We start from the raw sequence: 25,212 nt of genomic DNA, 5'->3' as shown, positions 1-25,212 counted from the left end.
ATTTGTGATTCCAATTGAGCGAGTTTTCAGCATATCCATGTTTGGCCAATACCAGTTACTCTCCATTGTATGTTTTTTTGTTGTTTCTTATGGCAGAAACCCGGAGAACCCATAGGAAATCCATGCAGAACAAGAGTAGAACATAAAAACTCCGCACATAAGTCGTTCGAGTCGGGAATTAAACCTATATTCTTCTTGCTGTGAGAACAAGTGTTACGACTGCGTTGCCCTTGACTCATTCACACTCTAATGCCACTGCGACATTTTTATTTTGCAAATGCTGCCATCTGCTGTTTGAAAAAAAAAAAGAAATTCTGCATTTCCTGCAGAGTTACAGTATCTTATTTATTAATGTATATACTGTAGGTTCATCTGCTTATTAACTGAATTGTTCTTCTAGATTACACAATATGTGATGATTCACTGATTCAAAATTTTCTCATGTTAAATACACACCTCAATTATTATTGTAAGAATAGATGTTACTCTGTGTTGCAGGGTGCACAGTTGTGGAATGATGGATGGTAGCTACACATCGCTACGTGGATAGGTTGGCGTGGGCCACCATACCCTCAGGCCACACACACATCCATACAATTGATGTGATTCCCACTGGCAGAAAGTTATACCGTTTGTGGAGGGTTTCGGCAGTTACTAGGCACTGCTCTAGATCGAGCTCATCTCCAATTTGAACGATTCCTCAAGTATGTATTGAGCCTGTGTGCAATTAATTCCTCTTATAGTAGAATAGCCCCTGAAAAATGAAATACGGAATTGGTAACAAAAATGTGCAAGAAAACTGCCATAATTCCTCCAAAATTAGGAAGCATGACAATAAGAAACCTGCCTATTGGCTTATATTCCTTCAAAAGCCACTGTGGCAAAGCCTGACTCAAAATCAGGTTGTGAATTCAAAATACTTATTGGACTTAACTCAAACAACCTTTCCAAATGAATCAAATACGTGTTAATACATTGTGGGAAATAGGTTGTTATTATGATATAACTGATTCTCGCCATATCTATTTATAATTTCCATTTATGGCTCAGAATTGCCAATATAAATGAGCATGGGTGAGTTAGCACATTTAACTACTCTACTGCAATTGTCTTGCCTATCGTTAATATGTATATGTGCTTTACCAATAATGTACAGAACACCTCTTATCTGCGGTAATGTTAGGGGCCCATACCTCGTGACTCTTATCCGCGAAAGCATCGTGAATATGTCCCGTTTCAGTAGATGTTGGGGGTCGGTCTTTGAAGCGCAGTGGGTGTGTGTATCTGTATCTTCATGTGTACCTGTGTAGTTATATGTCTCCGTCTCTGTGTTTTTCTGTGCGTATGTGGGTATCTCCGTGTGTGTGTGTGGCTTTGTTTTGTCTGTCCCTCACGGCCAACACCAGTAACGATTATCTGGACTGGTCCTGGGCCTCCCCTAGGTCGACTCAGCCTCAATTGAGTACCGAGTGCGATGGGTAAAAACATTGCCACTTGGGAGACAAATGCGACCGGGCGTGGTGCAGGCCACCCAACCCCTCGTGTGCCGTGCCGGCCTTCATAGGTGCTCGCTAACAGCACTTGCCCCAACAGTCTGTTAAAGCTATAATACGGGGGATCTTTGTATTTTGTCTGTCTCCGTGCATCTCCATGTCTGTGTGAATGGCTCTGTGTTTTCGTGTCTTGTTGTCTCTGTCTGTGAGTGTTGTCTTGTAGAGCGAATGATCACCAGAAGTACCGTTTGTGTAAAGCGGTTTTTTAATTAACAAATAACCCGCGGACACTCGGGTGTATCATTCGTGTGACTCCTGTTATCTGTGAAAAATCACGGGTAATGGGATGCCATTTCGCAAACACTTATGGAAAAAGTCACGACTAATCACGAATAATAGGAATACAATGGTCACGGTGGTGGTGGTGGCGCATTTTTCTTGTGGGCTCGTGAGTCAGACGTCTCAACATTCACTGCCGGACATCTGTGGTGAAAGATGTTGGCCACATTTTCGCCAAAGATCGCACAGCTTTCAACAGCTACTTGGCATCATATGGTCTTCCTGCCATCAATGATATCATCTGCCCAAGGCTTCTCTGTCTGTGGGCCACGTTGTATAACTTGAGGACAACACTTTTTAACAATGCCCTACTTTCATCCATCCAGGGCGAACAGTGAAACTCAACCGTCGCCATCTGCTGCGTGTATTTTACCTGCTCAGACATGGATAAGAAATATGGACAATGACAAAGAAAATGGAAAAGCTCAAAAGTATCCAAATTATGGACAGATGAATACTTATTGGGCAGGAATTATTGCGAGCTGGGATGGCGAATGTTCGACAATAGCAAGTGTTAGCATAAACGGAGAACAACCCCCAAGAGGACATGCACCATTGAGATGGAGCAATGGAATCAGCTCATGTGCAGATGCTAAATTGTTTGTTACATTGCAAGGCAGTGCGATGTGGCGACTTTGGGAGGCTTTGATCCAGCAGTAGATATATGGTGACGTATGTTCTGCCTTCAATAGTATTTGTATTCAATATTCATCCGTTTGGTTTTTGCTCAGAGATGACAATGGTTTGGGGAGGCCTTCATCTGGCTATAGACTTACCGTGACAAATGGTAATTCAAACGACATTTGTCAAGATGACAACGGACTTTTGTCTTCATTATATTTGCGTGGGCCTACACCTGATTTGTTTACGAACACTGAATCTGAGCGGTCGGCTTGCAATAACTGTGGTCTCAAGGGAAATATGCGGTCACGAAAAACATCGTTGAGAACCCCAAAACAGGTTTGACATTACCTCTCCTTGATTTTTTTTACAACCTAAAATAAATGTTGCCGCATTGCACATACGTCGGATAACTAAGCCAGACGTGACACTGCAGGCATTTCGGCAGGTGCAACGCAAACTGTTTGTCGACCGTATCGCCCGTTTTCGCTCGACTTTGGTAACATTCTCACCGGCCACAGGTGTTTGCGTGGCCACGCAAGCTTCTCCCTGCGTGGGCACCGCGGCCGCACGCCCTGTGACCCAGTCGACCCACCACCACCACTACCGCCACCACCGAGGGGGTCATGGCAAGACTCGGCACGTCCCCGTCATCCTGATCAGCGCGGCTCCGGCCCGACCACCCACCACCCGCGCCATGCCCGTGGTGCTCGTGCGCCCCACCAACCGCACGCGTCGCTTCGACTCCACAGGTGGCGCTGCCACCACCGCCACCACCACCACCGCTACCAGCAGCGGCAGTGGCGGCGGCGGTGGTGGCGGCGGCCACCACCGCCGCCGCTGCCGCCGCTCCGGGCCGCACCGGCACGGGGCGGAGCCTGCGGGGGCCCGCCCCGTGGGGGCGGAGGCAGCGGCGCGTTGCGCTGGAGCCGACGCCGAGGAGGAGGCAGCAGCAGCAGCGGCAGCAGGAGGAGGAGGTGGTGGTGGTGGAGAGCGGGTGGCGGCCAGCATGGAAGAGCCGCTGCTGCTCTACGACTTCAGCGAGTCGGGGCAGGACGTTCGCGTCCGCTATGAATGCGGCGGCGGTGGCGGTGCCATTGCGGGAGGTTCGGGACGCGCCGCGTCTCCTTCGCCCGCCGCCTCCAGGCACGGGAGCCAGCTGAACGTGGGCACCGATGCGGGGTTCGGACAGACGCCCTGCACCAGACAACAGCAGCAGCAGCAGCAGCGGCGTGACAGTAACCCATTCACGGAGATCGCCATGAGCAGCTGCCGCTTCAACGGCGGCGTCATGAAGCCGCTGAGCCACCTGAGCGCATCGCGACGGAGCCTCCACGACGCCGACTCGGACTGCGCTACGGCGTCGGGGACCAGCGCGGGCTCCCTGGCCGGGGGGACGGGAGCCACCGGAGCAGCAGCAGCGGCAGCAGCTTCGGTGTCCGCAGGAGGAACCGAAGCGGCTGCTGCTGCCGCCACCACCACCACGGTGGCTTCCCGTGCCGAGCTCAGCTGCTCGGTGGTGCAGCCGAGCGCTGGGTGCGCGGTGTCGTCGGCTGCTGCCGGCGGCGGTGTCGGGGGAGGAGGAGGCTCGCAGGGAGGAGGAGGAGGAGGACACAAGTCGAGCAAGAAGAAGCATCAGAACGTCGGCTACAAGCTCGGCCACCGGCGGGCGCTCTTCGAGAAGCGCAAGAGGTTGAGCGACTACGCGCTCATCTTCGGCATGTTCGGCATCGTGGTGATGGTGATCGAGACGGAGTTGTCGTGGGCCGTCTACACCAAGGTGCTGGGGTGGCGGTCTGGTCCCGATCTCCCCTCTCTCTCTCCTCTCTCTCCCCTCTCTCTCTCCCCGATCTCTTCACTGAGCGACTTTTGTCGTCGTCGTCGTCCCACAGCACCACCACGGAGCGGGGGGCATGGCGCGGTGTGCGCGCATGCTGCTGATGCTGCTGATGATGATGCTGATGAGCGCGTATAGAGGTCGCTGTGTTGTGTTGTGCGTCTTGTGTTGTGTGTCTTGTGTTACGTATTGTGTGTGTGTTGCGTGTTGTGTGTTGTGCGTCTTGTGTTGCGTGTTGTGTGTGTTGCGTCTTGTGCTGTGTGTGTTGCGTCTTGTGCTGTGTGTGTTGCGTCTCGTGTGTTGTATTGTGTGTGTTGCGTGTTGTGTGTGTTGCGTGTTGTGTGTTGCGTGTTGTGTGTTGCGTGTTGTGTGTGTGTGTTGTGTGTGTTGCGTATTGTGTGTGGTGTGTGTTGTGCGTGTTGCGTGTGTTGTGCGTCTTGTGTTGCGTGTTGTGTGTGTTGCGTCTTGTGCTGTGTGTGTTGCGTCTCGTGTGTCGTATTGTGTGTATTATGTGTGTTGTGTGTTGTGCGTCTTGTGCTGTGTGTTGTGTGTGTTGTGTTGCGTGTGCGCACAGGTGACCTCCGAGCGCGTGGCGTGAACGTCCCCCCCCCCCCCCGGTGATGAATTGCCATGACGCCTCTCACCGTGGTGGTGTCTGTGTGTGTGTGCATTGCCTCACTCGCACGGCACATTAGAGAATTGGTGCAGTGGCGTTTCGCTGATCCCTTGCGTCTGTTCATACAGAGATCCACCCGTGCAGGAATGCGCATTCACGGCGAGCGCAATCGTCTGCGTGCGCTACGACACCTGGCCACCGATCACGGCCAACACCGATCATTTGTAACCGGTCCCGGACCTCCCCTAGGTCGACTCCGCCTCAAATGTGCACCCCGGTGCGGTGCGTAGTAAAACATCGCCACGAGGGAGACAAAGGCGGCCGGGCGAGGTGTTGGCCACCCATCCTACTCGTGTGCCATGTGCCGGCCTTTATAGGTGCTCGCCCAACAGCACTTGCCCCTACAGTCTGTGAAGGCTACACGGTGGGGGGGGGGGGGTCTTTGTCTTTGTCGCCTCGCTGTGTGCGCCGGGTTGCGCTAAGAGCAGTGATGAGATGTGTCCCCGTGGTCCACATTGTGTGCGCTTGCAGGAGTCGCATTATTCTTTAGCTCTGAAATGCCTTATCACGTTATCGACCATCATTCTGCTCGGATTGGTCGTCGCGTACCACGCCAGGGAGATCCAGGTACTCGCGGTTCTCCTCGCTCATCACCTCGCCCACTCCACGATCTCAGTGTCCTGTGTTGGGTGCGCTCAAAATAACACGCCTTTTACAAAGGTCACATTTCACAAAGGTCACATTTCACCATTTATCAATGTGCGAAAGATACACGATGTACAATCTGCGCATTGAATATTGTGAATGCATGACCTCTGTACCCGAACAAATTGAACTGCAGTACATTGCATATAAAGCTGAATTAGCGGTACGAAATGGACGCAACTCCATCTGTCCGTCTGTCACTGCCCTTGATTGAGCAATATGCATCGTACATCATCCAGGCAGGGTTCATTCCCGTTGTAAGAACCTGGCAATACTCTGGATTGAATCTGGACCTTGTACGGCGAGGATCTTTTAATAAGATGCAAAAAGCCGCGGCCGGCCGCTCCCGAAGTATTTGCGTGGCCTGCTGCGTGAAACGCGCTGTGCAAGTGCTCGTTGAATGTGAATGTGTCTGGTAAGCGGTGAGTTTTCCCTTGTCATTGGTGAGGATCGAGTCTTTGCGATGGTGAGTGGTGTCATCTGGATAGTGAGGATCAGCCTGGCGGTGAGTGTAGCCAACAGGGGAAAGGTAGGGACGTCAGTTTGAGGTGCAGGGCCCGAATGTGTAATAGCCAACAGGGAGTGAGCATGGTGGAGACGATTCATCCTGGCCATTGGATGCGCTGACTTGCAGTGCACATACCTGTCAACCCCTTATCAGTGCCTACCTTATTGCAGACCAATTCAGACCTTATTGGTCATCTTGTGCCCCTTATGAATCTCTACGTTCATCCTACAAAGTCCCATCACAAGGGAGAAACACAAAACAAATAACATACATGTCAACCCCTTATCAGTGCCTACCTTATTACGGACCAATTCAGACCTTATTGGTCATCTTGTGCCCCTTATGAATCTCTACGTTCATCCTACCAAGTCCCATCACAAGGGAGAAACACAAAACAAATAACATACATGTCAACCCCTTATCAGTGCCTACCTTATTACGGACCAATTCAGACCTTATTGGTCATCTTGTGCCCCTTATGAATCTCTACGTTCATCCTACCAAGTCCCATCACAAGGGAGAAACACAAAACAAATAGACAAAAATGTTGCCCGTATTGAAACGGCTGTATGCCGTATGGACCTTAAAACTCAATTTCCCTGTACAACAATATTGGTAAACCGCGTGGGTGTATTTAGAACTTCATGTGTCTGTCAGGCCATCAGTGATTTACCACGTTTATTTGGGTAATTTACATAACATATGGCCCAGTGAGGCCGTAAAACATACAATCCTGAATAAATCCCGGAGCCTATGCTATTGATTCTGACCTTCAGACCAGTTGTGGGAGTTGTGTTGCTGGATGAAGCACACGGTTATATTCTGTGTACTTAATGCCACCTATACCGTCTCAGTTAGTACTCGTAGGTTCGTGGTGTGTGTGGTGGGTTTTGAGTGTCAGTTGAGGTGGAGAGTGTCAGGTGACCGGTGATAATCGAGCGAGTGTCAATTGAAGGTCAGATGAGGGTCACGTGAGTGTTGACATCACTCCATCCGAAAGACGGGATAGCCAATAGTTAAGCTCTACGTATCTCTAAGCAGTTAATTTGTGTAATGAAAATATAGCAATAATACGTTTGTCTACATTATAAAGTATAAGTCGGAATACAGTGCTGTTATTGCAAGCTCTGTATTATTTATCACTTCCAAGTTTGTTGCAATTGCACAAAAATGGCAGTGCTATTCTAAGCACATTCCATACGTACAATTTCAAACGTATGCAAATTTCCCTGTGCATTTGATTGTACAAAACTTAAAGGTTGGAATACTGTGCAGTTCTATATTCTGGAATACACACACACACGAGCAAAACAACAACTGCACAGAATTACAAATCGTTTGGTGCCTTAGATTTTTGCAATGTGATATCCAACAGCTGGTTTCGGGGAGTTCCATCAAAGACATACATTTTCAGTGGGCCTCTGAAATGTAGAATACCGTACTGTATTTGAGACTCGGTGCTGAAATATAAATTCAGGTTAATGTTGCAGTTTAATTTCAAATTGGGCTTTTTTTTCTAAATCATTCAATGAAATGTTCGTATCCATGCATTTTTATTAACATTCGAGTGTTATAGATTCACTTTGATTGTTTTAGAGTGGTAATTATTTCTCGCTTTTTCATGTTCCAAGAAATATACAATTGGACACTCCCAGTTGGAAACAGTACACCAAAATAAATCATTTGCAGAACGAACCGCAAAAATATGCATAATTAAAGGTTTCTTTTTTATAATTAATTGTACCAAGTTCAAGTTTATTTTGTTAAACCAGATGAGAACTCAAGAAACCAGGATAGTCTCATTTGCAAAGATACCTGGAGCATTAGTCTGCCATTAAGGGGCTATGATTGCTATGATTCTAATCGAATAATGATCGAATTTGGCAAATTTAGACCCTCACACCGGCACACAATGGCCTAATCTTGCGTGTGTCGTCAAGGGAGCTTAAACGTCTGCCGTCAAACAGACGGAACGTCGTATTATTACGGTCCTCACACCTGCAGTAATAATCAGGGTGGACACTGGATTCTGACCATGAACCTTGGAAACAACCAGCGCACCCTCTACTGCTAGGCCATTTCCACGCCCATGCCAAAAGTATATCACCATCATCGTCCGTAATACCATCGCAGACTGATATAAATTATAATGATGGTTTGAAAAGGCTAGAAAGTCAAAATTTCAGTACTCTAGCAGTGCTTATTACTCGACTTCCAATTAACTTTACATTAACATTAGTAAATGAAAGTTAATTGGAAGATCTATGGGAAAGGCCCATGTATACTTATTTCAAAAACGTGCTTACTTGCGAACAGGGTAGAAATGTATTTGTCATTTATACAGGGTGGGTTAAATGCTGTATTTGCCCTGCATGCTAATATATTGTCTACTGGAAATAGTAACTTATTTATAATGTGAATATATTTTAAGAACAAAAATAAGCTGCACATGGTGGATACCATCTCATTACAGATGCACTTTGATTCTAAAATCTGAAAACCAACATTACATTTGGGCCCCCCACAAATGTCAGAAGTGTTGAACTTTGTATGATTACATCGTCCTACGTATGTTTGTATCTCGAGATGATCAGCAAGTAGTATGCATTGATGAAAAGCTTTCTTCTTTTTCAGCCACGTTGCTATCCTTACTTTTCATTACCAACTTAGCTTTCTTGAAGCACTCCAACCCTCTCTTGTTTGCCTATTTATTTAAAAGTTTTAATTTTGGTCACTTTCCACAGCTGTCCCAGGTGCACATGTTCAACTGTGTTTCCCAGTTTTGTCCCTCTGACCTCTATCTCCATTTGTTTTGTGAACTTGTTGCACATGACCTCTGTTTTGCGGAGGCCCAACGTTGCATCCGCCTCCACTAATTTCTTCAAACATTTTCTGCAGATCATTCTCAAAAGGACGTCCTCGTGACTGTGTCATGAGAAATCTGACACGGTTAATGTTTTCTCCATTAATGTGTCGGCATTTGTTTCTATAATTTAATTCACAAATTATCTTCTAATGCCACTGTGAATAGCTTTGGAGAAAGGGACTCCCCTTTTAATTAGTATTTTTTGGTACTTCATGTAATCTCAGTGCAGCTATTCCATTTTGATAAATGGTTATGATTTGTGTTATGTCATACACAGTACTAAGTATCATACAATCATCAAATGTGTCTAGCTGCAATACCTTTATTCTTCCAAATAATTCATAGCCTGAATCAAGTTCCTCGGAAACATTCCTACATCACCTGCCTCGTTCTTCTTTCTCTGTAACAAAATAAAAAGCAGACAATACTCCACATATCTGACCCTCCATGTAAAAACAAGTGATATTGTTTTTTTAATATACTATTTACATGTTTTACACATTACATGAGTCACACGGCCTTCTGGGAGTGCATCATTTCAGCAGCATTGGTTCAAACACAAGCAAGCTCTGGACTGATCTTGACACTCGGTATCTCCAGCAGTCAGGCTTGCTTGAAGTAATGCTGGTGAATTGGCAGACATGGCTGCTTTTAATCACGCTTTTGTTGAAAAATAATTGCGGTGTCCTGAAAAATAATTCGTTTGGGGTGTCTTGCGGATTGTCGGAGGAATTAGCTGCTAATAATCCATGGCCTTTCGGTGGATTATTATAGTTTTTTTCCGTTCCCGGAAGAGATCGGAAAATCCGCACAAAACTCGTGGATTTGCTGATCTTCGCCTTTGTGGATTATGGGAGTTGCTGTGAACCGCAGGAGCGCTGTGAATGCTGTGATTTGTGGATTACTGGAGTGCGGGTATTTGGAGTTGTACTGCACTTGCATCAGCTCCAGCAACCTCATGCAGATGCATGTAATCGCTCTGGTAGTCTTGGGCAGCTTGAAGTCAACTCCCTCAGTGCTCGTGTTTTCTATGAGCTACAGTCTACCTTTTATTTAGTTATAAGAGTAGGTGGGGCAAGCACCTACTTAACCTACCCGTTAGGGTGGCATGTGCACTAATGGCCAATCAAGGCCAAGCACAAGAAGCACACGTGACATGAATCTGTAAATCAGGCTATTAAACTGATTAGCCCAGTTCTTGACTCATGTGCATGCCAGTTTTCCCACATTTGTTAAGCCTCGCCAGAAACAATTCCCAGCTGTGTTCAAGCTCAAGAGCTCATTCCACTTTACTGGTGACATGCGGGCAATGTTTCTTACTCTGTTACAATAACATACATTACATTAAACATGCAGCGTGTAACACAATATATAACTTAGAATAATTGTGGAATCTATGCTTTTGCTGAGAAACAAAACTCCAATGTTTTTTTTTTACCATAGGCGCTGCCTCTGCTAAAATCAATGGGAAAAAACACAAGTACTGTATGCAGCACCACCATTGGTAACAGAGTGGCGAGTGTTTCCATATCTTCGTGTTTCTCTCTGCGTATCTCCACGTATTTTTGCATATCTGCCTATGTCTCTCTCCGTGTCTCTGTCTCTCACCGTGTCTCTGTCTCTGCCACCATATCTGTGCCCTTTTATCTTTGTGTTTGTTTCCTTGTCTCCATGAGTCTAGTGTTTAGTATCATGCCATATGTCTCTATCTTCGTCTTCTGTTTCTCCAGGTGTCTGTGCTTCATGAGAGCCGTCTCCTCCCCTTGTCCCTCGCCCACTGCCCACCTCTTTCTCTGCCAACTACTGCTGGGCTAACGTCCCTCACATGAAAGAATGTAATCACTCAACCTCTAGTATTTCAATACATTATTATGGCTCAGGATACACATTTTGACCATGCAATAATTTATTATATCATTCTACGGTATTGTTTGCATTGTGCATATGGCCAGGAAGTAGTTTTGCCGAAAGTTTTTGAGCCTTAATTCAGATAAGAGAAGTGACCTGGAGGTAAATAGTTTTACTGTTTGCATGTTCTACTGTTTGGATAAAAGGAGTGAAATGCGTGGATAAACTCATGCTCATAAGCCCATAGTGCCTCTCCTATCAAACTGGATAGCGCCTGTGGAGAAATGTACGCTCTACAAGGCCCTCTGAAGTCGGATGGAATGAGGCCAATCTTGCACACTAGGCATGAACCATAAGTTCCAAAGGCAATTCCACTTTGCCGTTCAGGCCCCGTGGGCCATCCTTTCTTGCCTGAGTGCCATGATGGCTCTCTGCAGCACCCACTCCACACCAATTCCATTGATTGCAAGAGCATGCCAAGAATGGAATTGTGATTAAAATACATATTCCGTACATGAATTACCATACTAATGATATAAAACATAAAAAAAAATAGACAATCCAGAAACAGTACGTAATAACGACTTGACCTAATCGCTTCATAATGCACAAATAACAATACATACTTCATCAAGGTACCACAATGCAAAAGATAGAAATGACGTATAGATGCAATGTACATACAACGGTGCGCTCACAAACAGGAAGTCGCTACTCGCATCAAGCCTTGCATGCACATGCAAACACCGCGTTGCACGCCTTGTCTGAACCACTCAAGATGAGTTGGAAATGTGGCCGTTGTACCTGTGTAATGTAGTAACTCCACGGGAGACGACTTCACGGGTAACACACTCTTTATTTTATCAAACTTGGTTACAGGTGACTAACACCTACTTTGTATCTCGGGTGACAAACACCCACTTAGCTACTTGGCGACTAACGCCCACTGAGCTACTCGGATGACCAACATCCACTTAGTACTCGGGTGACAAACACCCACTTAGCTACTTGGCGACTAACGCCCACTGAGTTACTCGGATGACCAACATCCACTTAGTACTCGGGTGACAAACACCCACTTAGCTACTTGGCGACTAACGCCCACTGAGCTACTCGGATGACCAACATCCTCTTAGCTACTTGGCGACTAACGCCACTGAGCTACTCGGATGACCAACATCCACTTAGTACTCGGGTGACAACCACCCACTTAGCTACTTGGCGACTAACGCCCACTGAGCTACTCGGATGACCAACATCCACTTAGCTACTCGGCGACTAACGCCACTGAGCTACTCGGCTTCACTAGGTCTTCAGCTCCGTCTTCGGGTCTTCAACTGGGTAACTCTCCCCGAGTGCTCTCGCGCGTCCCCCTTTATACCCCACCTGCGGACGTCGCTGCGAGCACCCACTTATTCGACCAATCGCCGGGCGCTGGCTACGATCCTCTTTTCCCACATCTCATCGTGCCTCACCACTCACTCCGCGCCGCCTCGTCATCTGTCACTCCCGGCGCGCGCGTCCACACCACGCCCACAACGCGTGCCCAACCCCGCACCCCGCGCCGCCCCGTGATCCATCACTGTCACAGTCGGCGCACGTCAATACCACCACTACATCACCCCCTACCACATAGCTCGCAGCCGCCCCGGCTGCTACAAAAATATACAAACCCTCCCCGTGTGCCCCGTAACACAACACAACAACAAGAACAACAACTAAGCTAACAACACAACACGACGCGAACACCACCATCCGCAACCCTCAACCAATGCCACCGCGACAATAGAACAATATATACAAACCGGCGAGTGACAATAGCAATGTGTATACAAAAAAATAAATGGAAAATTTTTTTTTTTTTCTTTCGACTCGTGCAGTGTCCCCTTTTCTTCCGAGCGTCCCTACAACGGGACATTACCCCGGCAGAGGGGAACACCGGGCGAGCTCGGTGTAGAGCACAAAAAACCCGTCCTCATGAAAATTGTTGAGACCTAGCCCGAGTCCGCCTTGCCGGTCCGTCGTACGGCACCAGACGCGGTTGAACGTCCGGTGGTGCCGGCGGTTCAGGAAGACATCGGCCAGGCATCGAGGACTCGTGCGTGCCCCGGGGTTCAGGCTCTCGACGGTCAGCAGCCGTCAAGCCCGAGGCACCGGGTTTTGTTGGGATGACTTGTGGCCCTGGTCGTCGTCCCGACGTGGTCCTGCGGCGCGCGGACGCGGGGCCCGGCACCCGGCTGCGACGTGACCCCGAAGGCCGCAGTTGTAGCAGACGACGGACGTCGTAGGTTTCGGTTGCTCCAGCTTGCGGGGCGAACGTGTGGGCGAACGACCTCCCGTTCTCCACTCCCCCGGACACGATGCAGCGAAGCCCCGCTCCTGCACCGCAGCTGGCTGAGGTTCGGCGATCGTGGCGGCCAGTGCCGCATTCCCCGGCCATTTGCAGACGACCCCCGGCTTGCGTTTGAGGACCTCGTACGCGTGAATGCTCGTGGCGATCGCCAGGGAGCAGATCTCCATCTCGTCTGCCACGTTGATGGGGACCCCCAACTCGTGGGCCAACACCAGCAGCTGCTCCGTCACCATGGCGTCCTTCCCCTCCTTATCCATGCGGGGAAAAGCCGCGTCCGCCAAGGCGAGCAGTGCCGTGCGGTAGGCTAGCGTCGTTTCCCCAGCCACCTTCCGCCGATCGTAGAACTGGTGGCGGCACGTGGAGGGCGGCCCGAACACCTTCGCCATCAGGTGTAGTGCGGCCTGGAGCGTAGAGCGGGACGACCTTGCAGCAGATGTGAAGGCTGCAAGCGCGTCGTCGTCAAGCATCGCTGGCAACGCACGCAGGGCAGTGGTGTCGGACCACCCCGACATCTCCTGATGAGCGAGGAACCTTCGTTGGAAGGCTCCCCAGTCGCCCCCATCCGCCTTGAACGCCGACAGCGCGGGCAATCTTTGCTGGAGGACCCGATCGTCGTCGACGTCGGAGAGATTTTCCCGCGCTCCGCTGGAGTTGTGTAAAATGTCGGCTCGGTTGTCAGGCGCAAAATGGAGGGCTCCGGCGCGCGCCGATGACGTGGGCTGCGCTGCGCGGAGGTGTCCGGCCACGTGGCGTCCGTCTTTCCCGCCAATCGGTGGCGGCCCCCCAAAAACGGCGGCAACTTCCAGGCTTTTGGCGCGAAGCGCCCTTTGGCGGGAATCCTCCACCGTCGCTTCCTCCACGACCCCCGCAGCCGTTTTTCCGCTCGCCGGAACGGAGATGTCGGCCAAGACAGCGGCGGCGGCGAGTAGCAACTCCGCCAAGCGGGCGTGCGCGTCCTGGAGGCCGGTGTCGGAGGCAAGCGGAGCGTCGGCCATCACCGCGAAGTGCTGCATCGGCGGCAACTCCTCGTCCTCTACTCCCGAGGTCGGTGTCCCCGGTACGCCGTCGTCATCCCGACCTCGCTCGTGGGTACGGGTAGTCTTCCTTGTGTCCATACTTCTTGAAGACAGGTTTACTTCTGACGCCAGTTGTAATGTAGTAACTCCACGGGAGACGACTTCACGGGTAACACACTCTTTATTTTATCAAACTTGGTTACAGGTGACTAACACCTACTTTGTATCTCGGGTGACAAACACCCACTTAGCTACTTGGCGACTAACGCCCACTGAGCTACTCGGATGACCAACATCCACTTAGTACTCGGGTGACAAACACCCACTTAGCTACTTGGTGACTAACGCCCACTGAGTTACTCGGATGACCAACATCCACTTAGTACTCGGGTGACAAACACCCACTTAGCTACTTGGCGACTAACGCCCACTGAGCTACTCGGATGACCAACATCCTCTTAGCTACTTGGCGACTAACGCCACTGAGCTACTCGGATGACCAACATCCACTTAGTACTCGGGTGACAACCACCCACTTAGCTACTTGGCGACTAACGCCCACTGAGCTACTCGGATGACCAACATCCACTTAGCTACTCGGCGACTAACGCCACTGAGCTACTCGGCTTCACTAGGTCTTCAGCTCCGTCTTCGGGTCTTCAACTGGGTAACTCTCCCCGAGTGCTCTCGCGCGTCCCCCTTTATACCCCACCTGCGGACGTCGCTGCGAGCACCCACTTATTCGACCAATCGCCGGGCGCTGGCTACGATCCTCTTTTCCCACATCTCATCGTGCCTCACCACTCACTCCGCGCCGCCTCGTCATCTGTCACTCCCGGCGCGCGCGTCCACACCACGCCCACAACGCGTGCCCAACCCCGCACCCCGCGCCGCCCCGTGATCCATCACTGTCACAGTCGGCGCACGTCAATACCACCACTACACCTGCAACAAGCGGTAGCGCATTTGCTGATTGTTGCCGACGTCCGCAATTTGAATCCGGTAGGCCGCCATGTTAACAGTAAATTGCATGTCATCTGCTTCACAGTGGACGTTAAAGATCCCCTGATATCGTTTGAAATAAGAAGGCATGCCGGCACCATGGTCAAAATTTCTCAGATGTGATGGTAAGCACTTTTGACATCCTGGCATAAAGAGCACCTTAGTTATGATATAGTCTTCCACCGTCAGACAGATGTGTGCCTTGTGTTGTATTAGCAGTTGTTCAGTGTTAAAGATGGCTTGGGCATGAAATATAAAACCAAGCTTCTTTGATACCTCCTTCACCTGATTGGTAACACAGTAGAACTCGAATAATCTACACTCTAATGATCTGCAAATCCTAACATTGGCAGCACCTCTACGGTTCATGGAACACCCATAATCTGTTTGGGTGGATATTTGGATCTCTAATGGAAATGTCTTAATTCCTCCTGTAAGCTGTGGCATGGTGCATGCCAGATTTTATTTGTAAATGCTGCACACTTCTAAGCCGCCTGGCCTGCATCGACATTTGTCCCTAATTATATATCTGTATTTGTCTCTCTGCCTCTCAGTTTGTATCCCCGTCTGTATTAGTCTATCTGCATCTATGTTTGTCTCTCTGCAACTGTTTTGTTGATCACTCTTTTTACATGCTTTCTTTTAACTCACTGTCTGCTGTTGTCGTTGTTGTATCCTCAAATCTTGTAACTCAATTTTAACCCACTTCTCAATGTGGTATCAACTGCAAACTTGGTATACTTATGTCATACTGATGACAATACTATATTCTATCATTAAAAATATATATTTATCAACATTCTTTTTTATATGTTATGTTTCGGCTTGGGTCTAATTGTCCACGCTCAACTGACGTTGGCTGTAATTGGCCACGGTCCCTTACGTTATGGCAAGCTTCGGGGGCACTTCATGGAGTCGTGGAGTTCTGCCATTACTAGTACATTTCATTTCATAACAGCGTGTTTTTTTAAAGTTTTTTTTAAATATTACTTATTGTCTCTGCATCTCCACTTGCCTTTCTGCATCTCTGTTGTCTCTGCATCCATTTGTCTCTCCATTTATTTCCGCAACTTTGTCCCTCCTTAACTGTTTGTCTGTCTGCATCTCCGTTCGTCTCTGCCACTCGGTTTTTTTTCTTTGCATCTCCGCATGTAGGCTGGTAACATTAAGGGCCGTAGTCTTAGTCAAGACTTGGCTCTGGCCAGGCTGTGCCATAGCCAAGCCGTGGCCTTCGATTTCCTTTCATAGAGTTGGGCAGTGAGCGTCTCGCGTAAGCTGCTTAACTCTGATGTGACACCCTTCATGACATCAATACACTTTATGATGATGGATCTAACAATGATGATGGAACTCATAATCATGATGGGCTCATTTTTAAAACATAAAATGTATATGATGGGCAAAAAAGTTCCAGTTTATTTTGTTTAACCAAGTTAGAATTCAAGAGACCAGGACTATTGTACAACTGTAATATGTAAACAGACGAGCATATATATAAAATGCAATTGCGGGTGAAGTTATCTCCGATTGGCACGGTTGGTCACGTAGATGCGAAAGAAGTTCCAACCTACATAAAGAATTGACAGCTCGGCAACACATTGTGACTTAGAGGCAGAATAACCAAGGAATGTTTTGAAGCGATGGAATTCCAGGCGTTGGGGGACATCAGAACAGAACACACCGATGTTTTGAGACACCTACCACCTGAAGTGGACACATCTGATGGATATTATGCTCAGTGCATTTCTTTTAGCCCTACACAGGATGAATCTCAAGTTTTAGCGAGTTATGTTTAATGCACCCAATAATGTCAAGTAGATGCTTTGTTGCTAGTGGTGCACAAGCACAATTAACAAAAGACTCAACACATTTGTGAATAATGCTGTGGCTTTAGAATAAAATCAAGAATAGGCAACGTATCAGGCAATTCCCCCTTTTCATAACACACAAAAGCATATTCACTGGTATATGCAACACAAACGCATCTCATATGCTATTTTAAAAAGGGCCATTTTGCAAAAAGTCACTGACGAAATTTTTTATTTTAAGGCTGCGTGCAATTTTATGTCTTGTAGAATGAACTGAAAAAACTCGTTGAGAAGTATAGAAGTACTACCTCTTCAAACTAAATTTAAAAAAATACGTAAAATAAAATTGAGAAAAATTCAAACTTGGTTAAGAAATCAAGATTCGTACAAAAAACGTGATTAAAATAATAAAGCTGGTGCTCGTGGAGGATGTTTTTTTTTCCCCAGGCCCTAATCTCTGGGATGGAGATGTTTATCTGAATTGGAAGCCATTCTGTTATTACCCACAATCAACAACTCTGATGTTGACTCTGAATCAGAACTGTGAAGCACACAGCGCTGATTCACGATTCACGGCACGGTCTGTGCCTCCTGCTGCTGCTGCCTTACAAATCGCGCTGTGGTACAGTAGCCAATGAGCTCAACTGCAGCTAAAAACAACTCATAATTAACATTACACCTCAAGTAGCAATATAATTGAATTATGTATTGTATTTAGCAGTGAATGAAATGCGGTTAACATAACAAATCTTGCACGCATAATAATGCCCGGTAATTTGTCATTCGGTAATACTATGATAAAATCCAGTTAAGGAATTTCCCTCTGCAAATGAACCATTCTACCCACCGTGTCACAGCCAGCCTCGTCGCAATCTAGATGTCATCAGATATATGCAAGTGTCACTGGGGATCTATGAATATAGTAAGCATACGCCAGCTGTGGGTATTTTTTTTATTTAGGATGGTTTTACTAAAAATCAATATGGCTGGCAGAGAACAGCAAAACGATTAAAAGGGTAGTAACACATTTATCTGCAGTCCGCAGTCACGATATACAAAGAGAAAGGAGGAGCTTACACAGCTGAGCGAGTGCAGGGAAGCGGGGGGGGGAGTAGCACAGAAGGGAACAGGAGAAGAGAATGGAGGTGGACTTCGAGCGAGGAGTGAATATTAAGGAGGGGATCGGGCTGCAGTCAAGTTTATACAGTTATCCGCACCTCATGAGTCACGGTCTTGTATGTCTGTGAAATATTGTGTGCGTTATGGATTGCGTTATCACTACTTTCGTTATTATACAGAAGGATGGTTGTTTGTTACGCACCATCAACAATCCCTGCAATATCCCCTTGGTGCCCCGCCGTGGAACTTTTCCTCCATGTAGTTTTCACCAGTGGGAAGTTGACGTGCTGTGGGTATTTTCACGTCAAATCGCTCGGGCTTGACATCTGACCACCTGCAATCTTGATGAAATCATGGCATAGTCGTAGGTACAATAGAGACATGATACAATTCCGAATTGGAATCAGTGGGTCAAACTGCTTCTAAGTTGTAGGTCATTAAAGATTTTGCCTTTTTGGGGGTTCCAAGGGGTCAAGTTCAACAAATATAGCTCCCTTATGTTTGGCGCTAGAAATAAAACTAAGATATCATTAGAAAGTTCTCATTCAGGCTTTTCAAACCCTATAAAATATAAGACTCGTTTAAAAAGTCGAGTTATTTGCAGCAAATTTGGTAGCCTTGACCCTGACCAATGTCCCAACTATGATTTTATAAAACTGTGGGAACATGTCTAGCGAAAAATAAAGCTAGGAACTTCTTTGCCTCCAAAGATATTAACCATACCATGAATTATTAATTTGTTGTTTAAACAATAATTTGCTGATTATTTCTTGCTGTCGCTGTCCTAGGTGATGCTAGTTATTTTATTTGTATTTATTATTAGTATTATTATCATTTTTTCACCTACGTGACTTTACCGAAAGAACCAAAGAGTATGGATCATTGCAGTCACGAAAACTTCAAATCTAGAATGGTAATAACCCTTGATCTGTCGCAGAAGTTATAGAGTATGATAACTAGATGGCTTCCCCAGTACCACTGGACACGACTCCCTTAGGTGGCAGAAGATTCAATGACCCATAACCCCCAAGCAATTTGACCCCAGTGCCCTTCATAATGTCTCTATGGAACCTACGACTGTCAATTTCATCAAGATTGGAGGTGGTAAAATTTCGTTCTGTTTGAGTGATCTGACGGGAAGTGACCTTTTACCATTGTCTTTGTTGAAGCAGCCTATGGAGAACATTCACAATTCTCTACAGGGCACTTGGTGAAGCCCAGACTGTTGAGGTCTGAAAGCCCAGTGAGCATGTATAGATTGAAGGATTTGATCAGATTCCATTTTCGATTCAGAAGCTCAGCTGAATTTCAGATTCTCTTCGATTAATTTTTGCCAAAATTGTCACGAAAAGGTAAAATTCTGCAGTACGTGAACTGGATCATTTATATTCACATTTGTGAAAGTGGTGCAGTGATCGGCGCACTCCACTATGAACCCGGTGACCCGAGTTTAATTCTTTGCAATGGCTAACATTAGCGGTGAGTGTCATCTGAAATGGCCATGTGCCCCTCCCTTCACTAACCTACACTGACCGATAGGGTCAAGTATAGTAAAAAAAACAGCAGAGTGGAACGATTATCAGCTCTGGGTGTGTGAGGGTCTGATGTGCAAGAAGGGTGGACACAAGACCAAGAGCCTTTTATATCATCATCTTCATCTATATATATAAAATCGCAAATCTGTCTGTCTGTCTGTGTGTGTGTCTGTCTGTCTGTGTGTCGCCGGACCATACGCAGTTTCATTGGACGAAATGTAAGGGATTTGCGAGACACGATTGGTCCGTTTGGTTTTCCACGGCGGTTGCCCCTGGCAACGGGTAGCGACGCATTCGCTGCGGGGTGGACGCCATTTTTAATTCCCGTTAAAAATATGCACACGCATTAACACGCGACTCTGAGGTAAATTCATCAAAGTTTCACGTCCTCTTCACTCCCCCCCCCACCCCAATGTGTGCAATTACTATTATAGGGTCGGTAGATAATAAAATTATAGCGATTAGACAGTATTATTGTAGCGCGGGGGGGGGGGGTAACGGCCCCAGTACCCAGCCTCAGCCGGGTGGGCAATTTAGTCGAGGCCGGAGGCTCTGCACGGTACTAGGCCTCGACACCCCACCACACTATAGGCCGTACATATTACTGCACAGCGGCCGAGGAGATCGTGGCTGGGGGAGGGGGCAGGGGTAGCAGCCCATCTGTGTATATATGTAAGGTTATTAAGAAATATATTTTTCACCCAGGCAACGCCGGGTACTTCTGCTAGTACATATTTAAAACAACAGGAATCAACACCGCCATGAGATAAATTAACATAAGGCCTATTTATACGAGACACACTCCACTCAGAATCATAATTGTTATGCATCCTGGGGATATCCGATGAGCTATGAAGCTATTTTTCACAGACGTCCAGTAGGGGCAGATCATAAAGTTACAACAACATTTAAACAATTAACGATAGGAGTGAAAAGTGTAGGAAAAGCAAGCAGGTCACTGAAAATAAATAAAGTATATAAGTACAAATTGCGTAAGTACATAAAATAATGGCAATTTTTCAATACAAATGCTATCTTGGGCAAGGCAGCAAAACAACAAAAACAGTCCCAGACCACACCAACACAACAAACTATCCCTCAATAAAATTGCACAATAAAATGTAACGATCGATACACGGGTGAGGATCAAAGTTACAAATCACATTCGCAAACGTGGCTGTATCCAGTACCAATCTTCTGCTTCAGTACATTTATGGAGGAAGATTTACAATGTGAAGAGATGAAACAAGGTTGTTTCAAAACGCTGGTGCTGCAAGGGCAAAGGCATTGTCACATAATCTTGACTTAAAGCTTTCGTGACTGCAGGAATTCATACTCTTTGGGTCTTTCGGTAAAGTCACGTAGATAGAAAAATAAATAAATAAAAATCACGACGTTTCGATCGCAACACAAGCAATCGTCTTCAGGCGAAAAAATACAGCAGGCGGACTGCTGAGGCAGGAAGAAATATAGCCGCTATATTTCTCCTGCCTCAGCAGTCCGCCTGCTGTATTTTTGTCACCTTCCAATTCTTGCTTTTGGGATGGTTAAAAGGCAATTAGTTGGACATCTTAGGTATCTTGGATTTGACGATGGGATTCATAAATTAGCCAAGTATAGCGCAGATTTGCAAAGAAGGATTTTATGGATGAACAGGGCCCACAAGTCTTCTTGCATCAAGTGATGTAAGATTGGATATTAAGTTGAGGTCACAATTTTGGGTCCTGGATGGTACATCCACTGCAAATCAAAGTGCAGAATCATAAAGCGGGTTTAGTCTGTTTAGTGTTTCATTCCTAGCTGATATGTAAACAGCTTCAGAGTAATCACACAGTGGAAGAATTATAGCTTCAACAATTTGCAGGTGCAATTAAATGGGAAAACAATGTTTGGTTCTGTACAAAAACCCTTTATTTTATTTTATTTGGATGTCATCAATATGGGGTTGGAATGGAAGTGTTGAATCAAGCAGTAAACCCAAGTATTTTAAGCACTGGTCAATGATGTTGTTTCTGATATCCATAATAGGTGAAGGGAATGAAACAATTTTTATTTGAGTCCACACAGAAGGACAGTGATACAACTTCCTTGGAGCTTAAATTATTGGAGCGCTGTTTCTGTAATGAGGACGCAGTTGCTTTGTTATCAGCCATATTAGCAGGATTAAGATGGGTCTTTGGGAGCCCCAAATATGAGCAGAGCCTGGCCCTCTCCATGTCAATCAGTGAAGAACTTTTAAAATCCTGTTGCATGGCCTCATGGCCCATTGATGCCATGCTCAGAAGTCATCACCTCATCCACCTCCTTTTCAGCCTCTCATTGGGTTTTGCTCCACATACCACGGCAGCGACAATTAGTACACCCCAATGTCACTTACTGATAGTTTACCAGAACAAAAATCATTGCACATCTACCAATATTCCTCTCCATAATTATAGCTTAGCCTACTGCTCTCTCCAATTTCGCCCTCATAATATCTGATGGGAATCACTTCCAGATAGAATCAACATCTTAACAAATGAACGTTACTTCCCCTAAGTAATGATAGTCACCCAAAATGAACATCTTTTCATTGGTTTAATATCTTAAACCAGTCAACATGTTATTGCTTTATACATTACAAAGATCTAGCACATATCTATACTGCTACAGTAAATATACAGTATGATTAATTATCTGTAGTTGTGTTCATTTTAACATTGTTTAAAAACATTTTCCCACACTTCTATGCATTCTTTATACGGTAATACATTCATTATTACAAGATACTGTTTTACATAAAATAACTTTCGCCTTTCCTTCGGCCCAATTATAAAAAGGAATTGTTTACTTGAGAAAAGACCTCGTGTCTCTCCTCCACATGGTAACTTGAGTTTCTCTGAACACATGAGTGAGAGCACGCATGGATTTCAAAATTCGCCACTGGCTCCACAGCCTGGCTATTGCATTTGCGCTTATCGGTGGTTCCTCCTCGTGCCTCTGAGTCATGTTCTCTCTCCGAGAGTGAGCGAAGACCGTGCAGTTTGTTACACGTCGAAAATATTACTGTTACAAAAAATACCAATGTGCTGTACAATGCACGAATATACGCCTCCTACAGGAGGGACAGTAGACCTATAATTCGACAAATTTCACATTCTGCCTTGTTTCAGGCTCCAGATACCATCCGTGCACACTCCATTATGTACATCGTGGCATGCCTCTCCACACACACATCCTTTAGGAAGACATCACAATGTGGCACAGTGCAGCAGTGTGGGTCTGGGTGTAATCTGGAGCCAAACCTGACCATGTTAGCTCTGGCTCTGGATTCCACTTGTGCACACTCTGCGCTCTGTCTGGTGAGACGCTTCACTTAATGCGTGCTTCTGTGTATTGCTTTTGTAAATTAACTAAATGCAGCAGCTGGCAATTTCCAGCACGTTTGAGTGCCACCTATGTGAATATGTTTCCACTGTTTATCCTGTAATTGAAATTTGTTACCATCTATAAAGCATATTTTTCTGAACAAAGAGCTGGTCTGAAAAATCTGCAAAATACTAAGCAATTATTTTTGATATTCTTAGGGTTTTTCGGTAAAGTCACGTAGGAAAAAACCTAAGAATATGAATCCTTGCAGTCACGAAAGCTTCAAATCTAGAATTATTATTTTTGAATCGACAGTTGTGTTTAAAGCAATCGATATTTACCTGGGAGCTTGCAATAATGGGAATGTGTAAATAGTTTGATAGAAGTTAAATAGTATCTTTAAAAACCTACAATCACTGTCATAGTATTGACTATCTCCCTGCATCTATAGGCCCCGACAATGACAGTGCCCTTGTGTTCCTTCCTGCAGCTCTTTATTGTGGACAATGGTGCAGATGACTGGAGAATTGCTATGACCTACCAGAGGATCTTCAACATTGGCCTGGAGCTCCTCATATGTGCCATCCATCCTATCCCAGGAAACTACACGTTCATGTGGACAGCCCGCTTGGCTTTCACCTACGTCTCGTCGGTGAAGGAGGCTGACGTGGACATTGTGCTCTCCATCCCCATGTTCCTGCGCCTATACCTGATCGCACGCGTCATGCTGCTGCACAGCAAGCTCTTCACCGACGCGTCATCGCGCAGCATCGGAGCGTTAAACAAGATCACCTTCAACACGCGTTTCGTGATGAAGACGCTCATGACAATCTGCCCAGGCACTGTGTTGCTCGTCTTCAGCATTTCCCTGTGGATCATTGCCGCTTGGACTGTGCGCGCATGTGAGAGGTAAGTGCACAGAACAATTAAGATGCCCCAGCATCAGACAGTTAATGAGCTATGAAATATCCCGTTAACATGTTTAACCACTTCGTGCTGATGAACTAACATGCGCTTTGTTTCGGGGCTTGCCGGGGCGGCTAGAATTTGGGTAATCAAACGAGTGTGTTATGTTTATGTATTTCAACCAAAGATGAAAGTATGTGTGCATAAGTTCAGTCCATGTCTTGGTTGCACCTTTGTGAAGTGGGTGGGGGGGGTTGTAAGGGGTTGGGGCAGCAGAGTACTCTGGTAAAGATGATCTGATATGAATGAAACTCTAATTTAAAGATGTGTTGCCATTAGAGAATTACCCTGTTGAAATCCAGCCAACTGATCAATCGGTTACCCAAGACAAAAAAAGTGGACAAAAGACCCCCCCCCCCGGCTCAGCATCGCGGAGTTGCTGGCTGCAGTGCACACAGCCTGCCCCAACGGAGTGCCTATCCGAGCCCCGTGTCTCACCGCAGCCTCGTTAACGTGATCCAATATGATCGAAAGTTGAGTATGAAGTTGTGTTGCGATTAGGGACTTCCTCTGTTGAAATCTGGCCAAATTGATTAAAGGGATTGCCTACGGCGTCTCCAAAAGAGCCGTATCTGAGCTCTGCTTCCCGCGGGCCTGACATGAGCCCCTCTGTTATTGTTATTATCACTGATTAAGTACTTCAGGGGACAAAGGCATAATAGAGGGCATTACAGGAGCCATGCATATGCATGGTGTTTTTCCTCATTCATTAGGGCATTGGAACTTAAAACTGACAAAGATTACCTTACGCTACATTTGGGATTAAGGAAAATATTTTTTCATTAACTGATTATCCACATGCTATGCTCTTTAAAGTATGCAGTGCCTGTATTTTGGAGTTTGCTTTGTACTATTATGGTGTTTTTTTAATCACTTTTTAACGCAAGTTTAAAGCATTAATGCATTACTTATGTCAATATATCTGTCTGCCTATAAACTTAGCGATAAATAACCAGTGCTAAATTTCAAAATATTTCAGCCAAGGAAATTACATCACATACCTGTCAACCCCTTATCAGTGCCTACCTTATTACAGACCAATTCACACCTTATTGGTCAGCCTATGCCTTTATAAATCTCAACGTTTATTCTACAAAATGCCATCACAAGGGAGAAACACAAGCACATTTTTGTTTGCCTGTATTGAAACGGCCTGAAAACTAAATTTCCCTGTACAATAATACGGGTAAACCGTATGGGTTGACAGGTATGACATTGCATTCCAATTTCTG

General features: G+C 46.3%; 1 protein-coding gene across 3 annotated transcripts in view; it reads left to right on the top strand.

Annotated features, from left to right (window-relative positions):
- The first annotated feature begins 3,277 nt into the window (after nucleotides 1-3,277).
- The window catches only part of LOC144951618 (small conductance calcium-activated potassium channel protein 2-like), a 52,231-nt gene continuing 30,296 nt past the window's right edge, over nucleotides 3,278-25,212 (top strand). The window contains exons 1-3 of one of the 3 annotated variants that reach the window (XM_078881919.1): nucleotides 3,278-4,233; nucleotides 5,438-5,533; nucleotides 23,505-23,923. In XM_078881919.1, the coding sequence (XP_078738045.1) occupies nucleotides 3,463-4,233; nucleotides 5,438-5,533; nucleotides 23,505-23,923 (1,286 nt within the window). In that variant the 5' untranslated portion in view covers nucleotides 3,278-3,462. The remainder of the gene's footprint in view (nucleotides 4,234-5,437; nucleotides 5,534-23,504; nucleotides 23,924-25,212) is intronic. The other 2 variants (XM_078881913.1, XM_078881904.1) reach the window with 2 other exon arrangements.

Source organism: Lampetra fluviatilis, chromosome 3 (assembly GCF_964198595.1).
Source record: "Lampetra fluviatilis chromosome 3, kcLamFluv1.1, whole genome shotgun sequence".
NCBI lineage: Eukaryota > Metazoa > Chordata > Hyperoartia > Petromyzontiformes > Petromyzontidae > Lampetra > Lampetra fluviatilis.
The sequence above is the reverse complement of the archived record's forward strand: the minus strand, read 5'-3'. Positions and strand labels throughout refer to the sequence as shown.